This window comes from Durio zibethinus, chromosome 27 (genome assembly GCF_047325235.1).
Source record: "Durio zibethinus cultivar Kanyao isolate XHJ-2024 chromosome 27, ASM4732523v1, whole genome shotgun sequence".
Lineage (NCBI taxonomy): Eukaryota > Viridiplantae > Streptophyta > Magnoliopsida > Malvales > Malvaceae > Durio > Durio zibethinus.
Window position 1 is genome coordinate 8,972,793 of NC_143188.1, and position 13,854 is coordinate 8,986,646.

At 30.9% G+C, this 13,854-nt stretch overlaps 1 protein-coding gene, 1 long non-coding RNA gene and 1 pseudogene across 2 annotated transcripts; 1 reads left to right on the forward strand and 2 right to left on the reverse strand.

Moving 5' to 3' along the window:
* Positions 1–1,738: 1,738 nt before the first annotated feature.
* LOC111280169 (uncharacterized) lies at positions 1,739–4,061 on the reverse strand. Its single transcript, XR_002688999.2, has 3 exons — positions 3,820–4,061; positions 2,418–2,774; positions 1,739–2,130 (listed from the first exon to the last, which is right to left on the reverse strand). It is a non-coding gene; the product is annotated as an uncharacterized LOC111280169 (long non-coding RNA).
* A 2,445-nt stretch (positions 4,062–6,506) lies between these two features.
* On the forward strand, positions 6,507–10,559 carry LOC111279930 (large ribosomal subunit protein mL102 (rPPR5) pseudogene; annotated as a pseudogene).
* A 151-nt stretch (positions 10,560–10,710) lies between these two features.
* On the reverse strand, positions 10,711–11,402 carry LOC111280092 (NADH dehydrogenase [ubiquinone] 1 alpha subcomplex subunit 1-like). The gene is made up of 2 exons (XM_022867255.2): positions 11,097–11,402; positions 10,711–10,971 (listed from the first exon to the last, which is right to left on the reverse strand). Exons 1-2 carry the CDS (start codon positions 11,202–11,204, stop codon positions 10,879–10,881), a joined length of 201 nt encoding a protein of 66 aa, XP_022722990.1. The 5' UTR covers positions 11,205–11,402; the 3' UTR covers positions 10,711–10,878.
* Positions 11,403–13,854: the final 2,452 nt, after the last annotated feature.

The window sequence follows — 13,854 nt, forward strand, 5'->3', positions numbered from 1 at the left end:
GCAGAATGTAAGTCTAATATTACTTCATCTCTTGATGGAGAAGAGATGAAGTATTTGGAAGGCAAAAGCATCTTTAAATAGGTAACCACCATGTATGGAACAGGATGGATATCACCTAGTTGTCCATCCATTAATGCTGCATTTATGATACTGAAATCTTTGCATATTGAATGATCCCTCTGCGATTACTCAAATCCAATTACTTGGACATACATACAATTTAGGATGTAGATCATTCTACTCAAGCATCAATAGCCTCTTTCTATTTACTTTCTGCTTAAACTTATCTTTGCAGGTTCAGTAATCTTCATATTTTCCTTGGTATACTTCTTGAGTACTTCCTCGGGCATAGGCTTCTTCAATACTACTTTCTTATTGTTGAACAGAAAGTACTAAATATTGGCCTTCGCACGTGGTCTAGCGAAAAGAATACATCTAACAGTCATAGGCACACTATCAACCCAGATATCATCTTTATAGCCCATAGAAATAGAAACAAGAGCAGGATATGTTACTGGAATGGTGGTTTTTTCCAGGCAAGTGATCTTGTAAGGCTGCGGATGTGATCGAACTTTGATTTGTAGACTGATATCGGTTTCATAGAACTGCCACCATCAATTATGTGCTTACTAAACTTGTCACCGCTCTTGACTAGAGTGTAAAAAATAGCAACTCGAAGCTAATCTTCCTTATCTTCCACTTTTCTTGCTGCTAATAGTTGCCTTACCACACAAATTCGTATTACGACATTATAAAGTTAGTTTTAATGTTTCACGTTCATTGTCTTCATCATCTGTGTATTCTCCAACTTCATGCTCAAATGTTTCAACTTCAACTGTTCAGCACTGATTTTTTTTTTTTAATTCCCATTTGAAGATTCTTGGTTCGACACTGGAAAATACATCGACTTTTGCACCCACATCTAAAAACAATTGAAGCTCTTGTCCTTCGTTGTTGGGTCAGATGCAGTTGAGATTGAAGCTCATCCTTCGTTGTTGGCTCAGAGGCAGATGTTACTTTAGAATCAAGAGCTCGAGTTGTCGCTGCTAGAAAAAGTAATTTTTGACATCGCTTAATGTCATTGTAAAATAGTAATTTATTGTTGCCAAAATTTTTGCATAATAAAAAATAAATCATTACAATGTCATTGTATGCACTTTTATTGTTAATAGTATACGAAATGATTTTTATATAAAATATCATTTCAAAAAATATTTATTAAAACATCCTTTTTTTTCATTGATAAATAAATTATGTTTGGACAACGATTTAATGTAATTGTCAAAAATTTCTTTTAATAACCATATATTTGATTACCAAAACTTTTACATAATTTGATTACAAAATCTTTTACGTAGTAGGATAATCTTGGTTGCTTAAAATTTTTTTACAACAAAATATTTTTAGTTGCAAGTCATCTTTAGCAATAATTATTTTGTCATAACAATAATTAATTTAATATCGATAATAACCGTTATCAAAAGTTCTTATGAAACCACAATTTTGTGTTTCTTATATTTTTACAACTAAAAAAAATTTAATAACTAATATTATTATTGCAAACAATCTTTCTCAAATAATATTTGTGTCCATACAAATAATAAACAAATATTTGGCAACCATTTTATTAACTTTAGGAACAACTAATATTTTTACTAAAAATCATTGCAATTCATCTCATTGTGATAGTTTAAATATTTATTACTATGAAAATTGAGAATTGAAAAAAAAAAATTCATGGGCAAAAAAAAGAATTCATTTAAAAGAAAATTAAAATATTAAATCATCTAAATTTGTCCCAAAACATATTAGGACAACTAAAATTTCTAAATAAATAAAAATAATTCTGAATGTAATATAAGATTTAAAACTTACAACTCCATTAAGTGTCTTAAGACGCCTGCTGGCGGAAAGTAGGAATCCTTCCATCCCGAACCACGGCTGAGGTGTAATTTCCAACTTAGATTAAATGACATACCGATATGGGATGAAACTATATTTCCACTTCCTGTTCCATTTATATTGGCCGGTGAATGCAATGGATTCAACAACGAATTAAACTGAGGTTTCCAATACGCAGCAGCAATTGACTTGAGGTGCCGCTTTGTCCAAAGGCAAAGCATCCTAGAGCTGCGAAGACAAAAACAATGCATCAACAAAATTCAGAAACATAGTAAATCTGTTGAACACCCACTCAACCTCCAATCAAGAAAGAAAGCAATTTAAAGATAGAATCGTGTTTGCACAAAACATGCAAATATTAGGTTCTGAAGATAGTGTCAGAGGCTGATTGACGTTTTGCATAACAAAGAGTAGACTAGGATCATAATCATTGCTCTATGTTTTGCATCACATCAAAGTTGCTACATGGAAAACAAATTAAGCTTAATGCTACAAAGTAGAGTTTGGAAAAATACCTTCTTTAATCGTTTTCTGAACATCTTTTAGTAGGAGACACTAACAGCAGCAAGGTGTGCCCTACTCCATTCACTAAAAATTTGCATGAAGCATATGCTTCGGCCAATGTCTTCGGTCACTTCTTTTAGATTGCAAGTATTTTTATTGCATATCCCTTTCTGGTTTGGAATCTCAACTCGGCTCTTGCACCAAACTAATCTAATGTTGTATCTCACAATCATTGAATCAAATGAGAGTTATATAGGCTTGTAGCTGATATTATCATATTTGCCTTAGAATTTTGTAATTTTCAAGCAATTCCTCTTCTGATAAAGAATCACTCTCATATGTTTTGGGGCCCAAAACACCTTTACAGCCTATAAGAAAGAGGCAAGTCCTTATTATATAGACATCAAAGATGAATAATTAAGCATATAAATATATATATATATATAGATTTCAGTCCTTATTCCTTGCCATGGTTCTGCTGGAACTGATGTCACCTAAAGATTTCAATGCCTCTATCATGTCGTCTTTGCTTCTAACAATAATATATTTTGGCAACTACTCTATTTTTCCCCGTTCAAGAAAAAGAAATTTATTAATTTATACAAAGAGTGACCTCATGAATAAAGGACTAAGACTCTAGCATTTTAGAACTACATCCACAAACAGTGATTCTAAGAGACTCTTTCATATAAAATTCTACCATTAAACAAACCCAATAAAAGCATATTCCATAAATCAATTCCGTTTACAGAGCCAAATCTCAAGTTGCATAGAATTGGACTCAATGTCATAAAATGAGACAAAGAAGAACCCAACAGTCTTCATAACAAATAACAATTCAACTTCAAGAAGTTTCCATGGATTAGTGCAATATAGGATTCTAAGAGACATTTTACCAAATAGCTCAAATGCACATTAAAAAAATACCCAAACCATTGAACAAAAAGTAACATATAGCATTAGAAAGAATCATATTTTTAGTTCCTTTATTAAGATTAAAAAATGAAACATAAACAGTATTAGAAAGAAAATGATTTAATAAGCACTCCTAAGTGGTTGAGACATTCATAAAAGGAATAAAAAAAAAAATTACAATTTCTATGTTCTGTACATTAGATAAAATAGTAGTAATATCATCGCCCAAATTTTGAAACAATTGTAGAATACATCACGACCAATCAAATCGTTTCATAGTGCTCATTCATATTGAAGTCGCATAAAATTAGTTATTTTATCTAATTCATAACCCACAATTAAATGTTAAGTCTTGAGAATTGTAAATACTCAGCGACTTGAATCATGAAATTAAACTAAAAAAATTTTCTAATCCTTTCGTTCAACGAAGTAGCCTAAAACAATTAAGCAAAAAAAGAATGCCCTAACTCGGAGAAAACCCCAACCTTTTTTTTTTACCTTCTAAAACTTGGAGACGTCTGTAATCACCAACATGAAGAAAAGCGAAAGAGTTCTTGTCCAAAGGTATGAGAACGCCATTACCGCTGCCTGTGACACATCCGCCAACAGATATCCCAATGTCATGGCCAGTGCCTAAATATGGAAGAAAAAAGAGTTTCAAATTTTAGAGAACCAAAGGGGTATCCAAGAATAGGGAAAATAATGACCAAAGATATAAGGGCCAGTGCGAGACAAGTAAGATGCGAACTTCCAATAAAAAAAAATATTATTTTTGTATAAAATACTAAGAAATATAAAAAAATAATGACTTTAAAAAATCTTTGCAAATATGATAAAATTTTGCTATGATATTTTTAGTCTTGCCAATTTGATAGACGCTACCGGAGACTAAAAAAAATTAATTTATTATTTTTATGAACTATCAATTAATTTTAAAAAATATCAAAAATTATATAATAAAATATAATAATTATAAAAATATATATTTAAATTTATGTAATCTTATCAAAAAAAATTTTTAAGTATTTTATTTTCACGACTACAATTATTCAAACATGTATATTATATAAAACAATTAAATATGTGCAAACAAATAAATATATAAATAAAAAGAAAAGCTTTGAAAAGGTTGAACCCTAAATGCAATCGTGTTATGGACAAAAAAAAAAAAAAACAGGTTAAGTACATTGATGGATTAGTGCACAGATCAAAAGATAATCTGACTCAAAGATAGGGTACCGTTTGGCCTTATCTTAAAAAAAAATTAGATTTTCCAAAAACAATTTTATGTAAAGTATTAAAAAATTTTAATTTGATAATGACTAAAAAAATTATTGTCAATCTATTAATATTTTAGAACAATTTTTTTTGTCGTTATAAACGTTATATGAATATCGTAATTATTTTTTTTTTGTTGTTGTTGTTAGATAAAATATTTAAAAAATTAATTAAACAACAATAGTTAAAAATATAATATGATTTCATATTGATTTTTTTTATCATTACAAATTATATAAGAATTTGTAGTAATAAAAAATATCGTTATATAAAATATAAAAGATCAAATAAATAACTATTATAAAAAATTATTACAAATATAATGATTTTTTATAGTGGTATTTTTAGTCATTACAAATTGTGGTTGCCAAAATCAGTTTTTCTAGTAGTATGTATTTGACTCTCTAGGTTTAAAAACTGTGAGCATTGATAAAAGTTGGCTTAGCATAGTCGGTTGCCATCTCCAATTGAATATCCATTGGAAGGCCTCCTTTACAATTGTTTAAATAAGTAGTTGATCTTTTAAAATATAAAGTTCTAACTCTGATATTGGATGTAATGAAGTAATAAATTTAAAATAAGAGAATAATAACTGAAGAAATAGTTTGAAATCAAATAGAAACTTTAGTCCAGTCACGCCATAATTAAATATTAATACTTATTGGTGAAAAAGAATTCTGCAGCCTAGAATATCCTTAAGGGTGAGGTAATTCAAAATAGTTACTCGTCAAAAATGTACTAGACAAACAGACAGTAGCCACTCAATAATATAGAATTAGAATAATAAGCAATAGATAGCATAGCAGCCTAGCCAAGTTCCCAAGCTAGGCCAATCTTCATTGTGGAGCAGCCAAATAAGAAAAAGTTTCCATCTTTCAAGTGCTAATTGGGTAGTCCTACTTATGGACTCGCAGGGGTAGAGAGGAAGGTGTAAGCTTTAACAGCATGGGGCTAATAAATACATAACATAATAATCATAATTAATTAATTAATTAGACTTTTAATATGGGGCTAATTTTGTAGATCTTAAAGCTAACACGAAAACATTCATCATGTGAGTCCCTTTCTGCTATATGATTCCCTTTTTTTTTCATTTATGTTTTATTTAATATATAAACTTCGATTAAATGGCCCAAGAATCTTTTATGCTATGACTTTATTAGAAGGTGGACCAGAGAAACTTCATTGCTTTGTTTCCTTGTTAGTAGAAGCTGTGCCTGTGAGCCTGTTTAATGCCTTTCCCACCAAAGTTAAAATGTGGAAAAATAAAAAATGAAAAAAAAAAAAAAAGTTAAGCACGGCACAGGTAAAACCATAAGGACTGCTACCCTTACCAAACTTTCTTCCACAGGTCTTCAGACAGTTAGGAGGGAAATGAATATCATCTCATCGGATTCTCTCTGATCATTCATATCTTCCAACAATTCCATTTTGCTGTGTTATTTTGGGCCAATAAACTAAAATATTTTCCAGGGCATGCCGAGTGCAGAAATTATTGAGAAGAGAAGATTCCTTGAAACTACGTTTTAAATTTACCAAGGTTTATGAGAACAAATACAAAAATAAAATTATTCTGTTTTGTAATTCAATTGATGACTTTTCCAAGAAGGTTTAAGGAGAAACGTGACATTTACCCAAAATTTTCATGTTTGGGATTTATCCATTGTAAATTTATATACTGTTATTATTAATCTTTTTGAGTTAAATTTAAATGAAAATCAATTACTTATTTTTAATAAAAAATTATTAAAAGTGGCATTTTAGTGCAAACACCATAAAAGTTTGTTTTCAAATTTTAGGTTTTGTTCATTTCAAATTATATTGAGCTTACACTCAAATCCAAAACTAAATTTGTAAATTGCTAACCCCTTTTTTTTTATACATATAGATTAATAAAACCCCTTACTTATTAGTTATTATTGCTTGAATAAAAATATTTATAAAAAGAAAAAGCAACAAGGTAAGTACTAAAAATCCCAAACCCGCATCCAAATGGTTTCTTTTGAGCCTGATAAGATCTACGGATATGGACCCAACCCCAACCTCCCTTAAACACTAACAACATTTCTCCACTCTCCTCTTCCCCGCTCCCTGGCTGGGTTAGGAATTGGATCTCCACGTCTTCAACTTTGAATGGCTTTCATCCCCCTTTCTAAGCCATACCAATTGAAACCTGGCAGTTATCCCAGAATCTCAAACCCTTTGCATTTCTTCGCATCAAGCCTAGATCCAACCACAGCTTCCGAAGAGTTAAACAATGAGCCACCTCAGCGAGAAGAAAAAGTGCTCAACAACAACCAGTGAGCCCCACGTGGTAAGACACGAAGCCCTGATAAAGTAGAGGATATTGTTTGTAGAATGATGGAGAAACGGGCTTGGACGACCCGCTTACAGAACTCCATCCGTGCTTTAGTCCCCGAATTCGATCATTCATTAGTTGATAATGTACTTCATGATGCTAAGAACGCGGTGCAGGGCCTCCAGTTCTTCCGGTGGGTGGAGCGGGCTGGATTGATTCGCCATGACCGTGAAGCCCACATGAAGATCATTCAGATTTTGGGTCGAGCTTCCAAGCTCAATCATGCCAGATGCATACTTCTAGACATGCCCCAAAAGGGCGTTGAATGGGACGAGGATTTCTTTGTAGTCTTGATTGATAGTTATGGGAAAGCCGGATTAGTTCAAGGGGCTGTAAAAATGTTCCAGAAAATGAAGAAATTGGGTGTGGACAGGACTATCAAGTCTTATGATGCTTTCTTTAAGGTTATACTGCGACGTGGTCGACATATGATGGCCAAAAGGTATTTCAATAAGATGTTGAGTGAAGGGATAGAGCCCACTCGTCAAACCTAAACATCATGCTTTGGGGTTTCTTTTTATCACTCAACTTGACACGGCTGATCGGTTTTATGAGGATATGAAGACTGGGGGCATTTCACCTGATGTCGTGACTTATAATACAATGATTAACGGATATTGTCGGTTCAACAAAATGGTGGAGGCAGAGAAGTTGTTCGTAGAGATGAAGGGAATCAACTTAGTACCTACAGTGATCAGCTACACTACCATGATAAAGGGATATGTTGCGATGGAGCAAGTTGACGATGGATTGAGATTGTTTGAAAAGATGAAGTCCTTTGGTATTAAGCCTAATGCAACTACATATTCAACTTTGTTGCCAGGGCTGTGTGATGCGCGCAAAATGACCGAGGCTAACACTATTTTGAAGGAGATGGTGGAGAGGCATATTGCACCAAAGGATAATTTAATTTCCATTAAACTGTTAAATAGTCAGTGCAAAGCTGGCAATTTGAATGCAGCTAGTGATGTGCTCAAGGCAATGATTCGATTGAGTGTCTCAACAGAGGCTGGTCATTGTGGCATCTTGACTGAGCACTTTTGCAAGGCGAACGAGTTTGATCGGGCAATCAAGTTGCTGGATAAGCTAGTTGAGAAGGAAATTATCTTTAGGCCAGAATATTCTTTGGACATGGAAGCTAGTGTTTATAATCCAATGATTCAGTGTCAGCGCCACCACAGTCAGACAGGAAAAGCAGAAATCTTTTTCCGGTAATTGATGAAGGGTGTTCTGGATCCTACTGCATTTAATAATTTGATCCAAGAGCATGCAAAAGAAGGAAATCCTGGTTTCGCTTTTGAAATTCTAAAGATCATGGGTAGGAGAGGGGTGCCCAAAGATGCAGATGCTTACAACTTGCTTATTGAAAGTTACTCAAGGAAGGTGAAGCCGCTGATGCTAAAACAGCATTGGACTGTATGATTGAGGATGGACATCTTCCCGAGTCTGGTATATTCAAGTCAGTCATGGAGAGTTTGTTTGAAGATGCAAGGATTCAGACTGCAAGCAGAGTTATGAAGAGCGTGGTGGAGAAGGGAGTGACGGAGCATATGGACTTGGCTGTTAAGATTTTGGAAGCTCTCCTAATAAGAGGTCACGTTGAAGAAGCCCTTGGACGAATTGAGCTACTCATGCAAAATGGCTGTGCACCCAATTTAGGTAGCCTTCTCTCTATTCTTTCTGAGAAAGGAAAGACTATTGCTGCCCTCAAGTTGTTAGATTTTGGTTTAGAGAGAGACTGTTAACATAAACTTTTCGAGTTACGAGAAGGTGTTGGATGCTCTCTTAGCTGCTGGAAAGACTCTCGATGCATGTTCAATATTGTGTAAAATATTGGAGAATGGAGGGATCACTAACTGGAGTAGCCTTGAGGATTTAACCAACAGCCTTAACCAGGAGGGGAATACAAAGCAAGCAGATATACTTTCTAGAATGATAAAAGGAGGGGATGCAGCTAGTGGAAGCAATAAAGAGAAGAAACAAGCTAATGTTGCTAGCTAAATTATCTTTCGAATATTTTGGATAGTTCTATCGTTAGAATAATGATCATGCTGTGTTCATTTCAAATGCATGGAGGTAAAGCTTTGCATGGCTCATTAAGCCCTTTGATACCGTCTATCTAGAATTTTTAGGGTCCCATATGAGCATTGCTGGTGATAAAGTTGGGGATGAATGGCTTAAATATTATTGCCAATTGATTTATGCGACAAAGAATCAATGCCGGTCCCCCAGCTGCCGGGTCTAATCTCACTACTTGAGATGAGAACAGCGAGCAAAATGCTCATAAAAAATTAAGAAATCTTTCTCCGCGAAGTAAACTCAAACCCTACTCAAACTCAAATAAAATTAAAGATTCACCTCATTTTTAAATTCGGAAGCCCTCAGTGATTCAGACACATTAGACAAATGAAAGGTCACAAGGAATTTCAAAACAACAAATCTCCAAAACACCACCATTTGAGAAATGCAAACATTAGCAAGTATTGCAGAAAAAGTGCAAGATTTTAGAAGTTAATGCAAATTCATATTACAAAGAAAACAAAAGAACAATAGTCCAGCTGCTCCGGAGTCTTCTTCAGCAAGACAGAATAATATAGGGCAATTTTATTTTTTCTCCCTCACTCCATTGGCCAAGTTTCCTGCGTTTAGCACCAAATATCATGGGCTACTATGTCAGAATCAAAGAAATGAAAGTGTGCAGAACCATGCACACAAGGCAGGATGTATGTTACTCTTGGGAAACATGCCGCTAGAAACTTGTCTAGGAGCATGCACACACAACCAAACACACGTGACACATGAAGAATTGCCCAAGATGCGTAGAATTGTGGCAATACTAATTCCCTTCCTTTTGTATGATGTGCAAAGTAACTAAGACAAATCCAACACCATAACTAATCTTCTGAAGCAGAGACTTGCTTGTAGTCTTCTCTTATGCATGCTTACATATTCTTGTTAAAATTTGCCATATAAACTATCATTAAAAAATTATATAAAAAAAGGAAAAAAATACAAGAGTCAATCCAATTAGTATATATGGAGTGGTAACCAAATCTGCAGCAACCAGAAGCATCTCCTACAAGTAGGAAGCGCATTGTATGTCACATTCACATAAGACATATAAACATAAATGAAGTAGTAACATTTCAAAACAAAGGCTGGCCTCGTGGGTGGACGGTAAGATTTCCTACAAATATATTCAATAGTCAGCCCTTGACATAAAACCACCACTTCAGCACATTTGAAATGGACATACAAATCAAAATCACTTGTATAGTTGTTAAACTTGGCAGTAAACAATTAATAGATGCAACATGAATTATAACGTTTAAAATTGGAATATTCTTGACTGATCTAAAAGAATTTATGCTTTGTTATGCAATTTCGTTATTGCTTATTAATGTAAATAAGTTTGTGTTATCATTACTATTTTTACTGTCACTTTGATTCTATTCATATGTATATTTTATACCTCACTCCGAAGACCATTGGAGACTAATTTACAGTTTCTTTACCTTTGTAATTATCTATGTACCTTTTAGTCACTTGGCTAATACATTTTGACGGAAAAGAATATATTTTTTTGGATAAAGAATATTAATATATGTTTAACGTTGGAAAATTGATAAGCTTTGTTTGATTGCCAAGAAGAATGCAGAAACAAATCGAAAATATGGAGATTAAATGAATCATGCAACTAAAACCAAAACAAAAATAAAAAAGAGAAGAATAGCAATAAAAATCCCCAGTCAGTAAAAAATAGAAATTTAACTGAAAACCCTAATAAGTTGACATCTGATCATAGGAACGGAAAATCTGCGGGTGCATCTGTCCCGAAAGGAATAAAGATTAAGCCAAAACATCAATAGAAAGGAGAAATTTCAAAGAAAAAAGAAAAAAGTACAAGTATTAAAAAGAGATCAGTTAGAGGAAGAGAAAGAAAGGTTTTCCAAGAGCTTTTTATCCCTTCTTTCCATGGCAACGTCCCACATATCGTTTCCGATGTGCTTGGGCTGTTTCATCGTATAATTTCAGTCAAAACCAAAGAAGCAATCCAAGAAATCGATCTTAATTTCAAAAAATATTACCCCCCCCCCCCCAAAAAAAAAAAAAAGGTAAAAGGAAAAGGAAAACGGGCCCGGCCATCATAAGGTTTGTGGATGTAGTACTGAGCATTGCCCATAACGCAGAGCATTCCTGCTATGATTCCGAGGGTAAGTGCTGCTTCCAACCATATCCACTCCATTCTTTCAACTCTCTCTGCTTTCACTCCTTCCCTTTACCCATCTTTATGTCCCAATCTTCTTCACCTTTATGCCCTTCTTACGACTATACAGTTTTCCTTCCATAAAACCACGCGCGTGCACACATACAAAAGGATCAAACAGTTCAAGCTTTTAGCCCAACCGTTATAAAATGGGCCGTCCAACTTCATTCCATTGGCTCCTTAACTACGAAAGAATTCATCACATTTGTAACTAATAATGAAAATGAAAATGTGTATATTTTCTTGTAAAAATGAGCATTTGATAGATTACTTTGTAACTTTACATAATTTCTTAATAATTTTTTTAGCTAATTCGGCTTCTGAGTAATTCGAAGTACCAATTCAATTAGTAGCTTTATATAACCATATAGAAGCACGCATTTATACTCTAACACTTATGTGTTCGTGCAATTTTTTTTTCTTTTAGAGGATCTTAACACAAATTTAAGTTATCTAAAATTAAATGTAAGGATTTTTATATATATATATATATAAAAGGGTGAATTTAAAAGTATTAAAAGTAATCGATCTAAATATATTTATGAATTCTTAAATTAATAAATTTATTTTTAAATATATAATTTTTATTAATTAATTTAAGTTTAATTTAACTCAACTAAAATTAAAAATAAAATTTATATGAAATTAAACTATTTAAAATTTTAAAATTCTAATTTCGAAAATGTTAAAAATGATTGACTAAAAAAGTTTTAGTAATTTTTTGATAAATTTTAATTTAAATAAATTTTCTTTTTTATTATTAAATTTATTTATAATTAGGCTAAAAAATACCAAAAATAATTAACTAAAATACTTTTAGTAAAATTTTAATTTCAAAAATGTTAAAAGTAATTGAGTAAAATACTATTATTAATTTTTTATAAATTTTTATTTAAATAACTTTTTTTATTGTTAGACCTTTTTGTAAATTAGAATGATTTTTCAATCAAATAAAAATGTAAATAGAAAGAGATCAAAATATAATGTGCATATAAATAAAATAATTACATAAAATTTGTTTATTTAGTTATTGTACAAATAATTGTATATGTAGATTATGTGATAAATAAATTTATTAAAGGTAATTATAATTCAGTTATTGAAACATATTTGTTTTTTTTTTAATTTTTGCCTTTCAATTTTTTGTTTTCATAGATTTATTAATTATATATGTATGTTAATGGTTTTAGCATTTATATGTTTTATGAGTTGATCATATGATTATTAATAATACAATTAAATCTTTTTAATCCCTTAAAATAATTCTTTAGCATATCATATTTACAATTTAGTCTGGTTTTCTATAATTAATTTCTTTTTTTCTTTAGAATTTTATAATTATTATTCTCATGAACAAAAACTAATTTCAAATCAAATGCAAATTAATTGCACAACCTCCACCAACAATTAACATTATTTGATTTATTGAACACTTTAATTGGACTTTTCAATTATAGAATTAAATGATTCAAGAGGTGGTGAGCTAGTAGTAGCTCAAGATTTAAGTCATGCCAAGTTGCCATAAGCATTATTTACCTTGAATGAAATAATAATTAATTTACTTTTCTTTCAACTTTTATCTTAATGTGCATATATATATTACTAAATTATATCTCAAAATTATTTAATCTTTCTTAATTTTATTAAATTGCTCATCTAGTGATTGGACAACCTAACAAGAATTATTCTATGTAGAAAACTATTAAGTAAAGTAAAATTAATTATTTTATGTGAATTTTTTCAAGGTGTGATAAACTTCATTGCAATTATCTTTTTAATGTGTTTTATTCCAAAATTATAATCATTCATCAAAACTTATATTGTTAATACTGAAAATAAAATCATTGTAGATTATAAAAGTATTACATAACAAGTTTGTTATTTTGAGAATTGGAATTTTCTTAAAAAAAAATGATTAAGTACAATGTTAAAATTTTATTTTATTTCATTTTAATTTTCAAAATTATGTATTTTAATATTGTTGTATAATAAAAACTTGTGCATAATAAAAATTTTCAAATAAAAAAATTAAATTTTCAACCGGTAATACGTATAATTACATTCAATTAGGGAAATACTAATAGAAAATTATTTTAAGTAAAAAAATTAGATGAAAAATTGAATGATTATACATAACTTTATCTTCTTCATATCACAAAAAGGGTTAGTGCTATATGATGTTTTAATGAAAAATATACAAATATATTGATTTCAAATTTTTTAAAGATTAATATGAAACTCTTTTATTAAGAGAAACATTATATACTTTTTTATTTTCCTATTTATACCAATTGAAGAATATCAATTCTTGTATAAAAATTTTTAAAGTTCCCATATTATGCAATATTTGTTCAAAAAAATTGAAATTTATCAAAAATATAACAATATTGTTATAAATTATAATTTAACTAAACTTAAAAATTATTGTAAAATAAAAACTAAACTTAAAAAAGATTTCCAGGGCATTAATTAGCAAAATTCATTTGCTAAATCTTTATTTAATTGTGTATTTAATATTTCAATTATTTTGATTTTTTATTTTTTTTATAGTACTAAGTTACTTAAGATCATCAACCAATTAGATTCAGTCAAGTTTTATCATCTATTTTTATTTGTAGTGTACTCAATT

What these genes read in the sequence shown, in the direction of transcription:
- LOC111280092 (XM_022867255.2), bottom strand. Translation starts at nt 11,204, where the DNA reads ATGGAGTGGATATGGTTGGAAGCAGCACTTACCCTCGGAATCATAGCA. An exon ending in ACAAACCTTATGATGGCCGG is followed by an intron (nt 10,972 to 11,096) that starts GCCCGTTTTCCT and finishes ACGATGAAACAG; the next exon opens with CCCAAGCACATCGGAAACGA.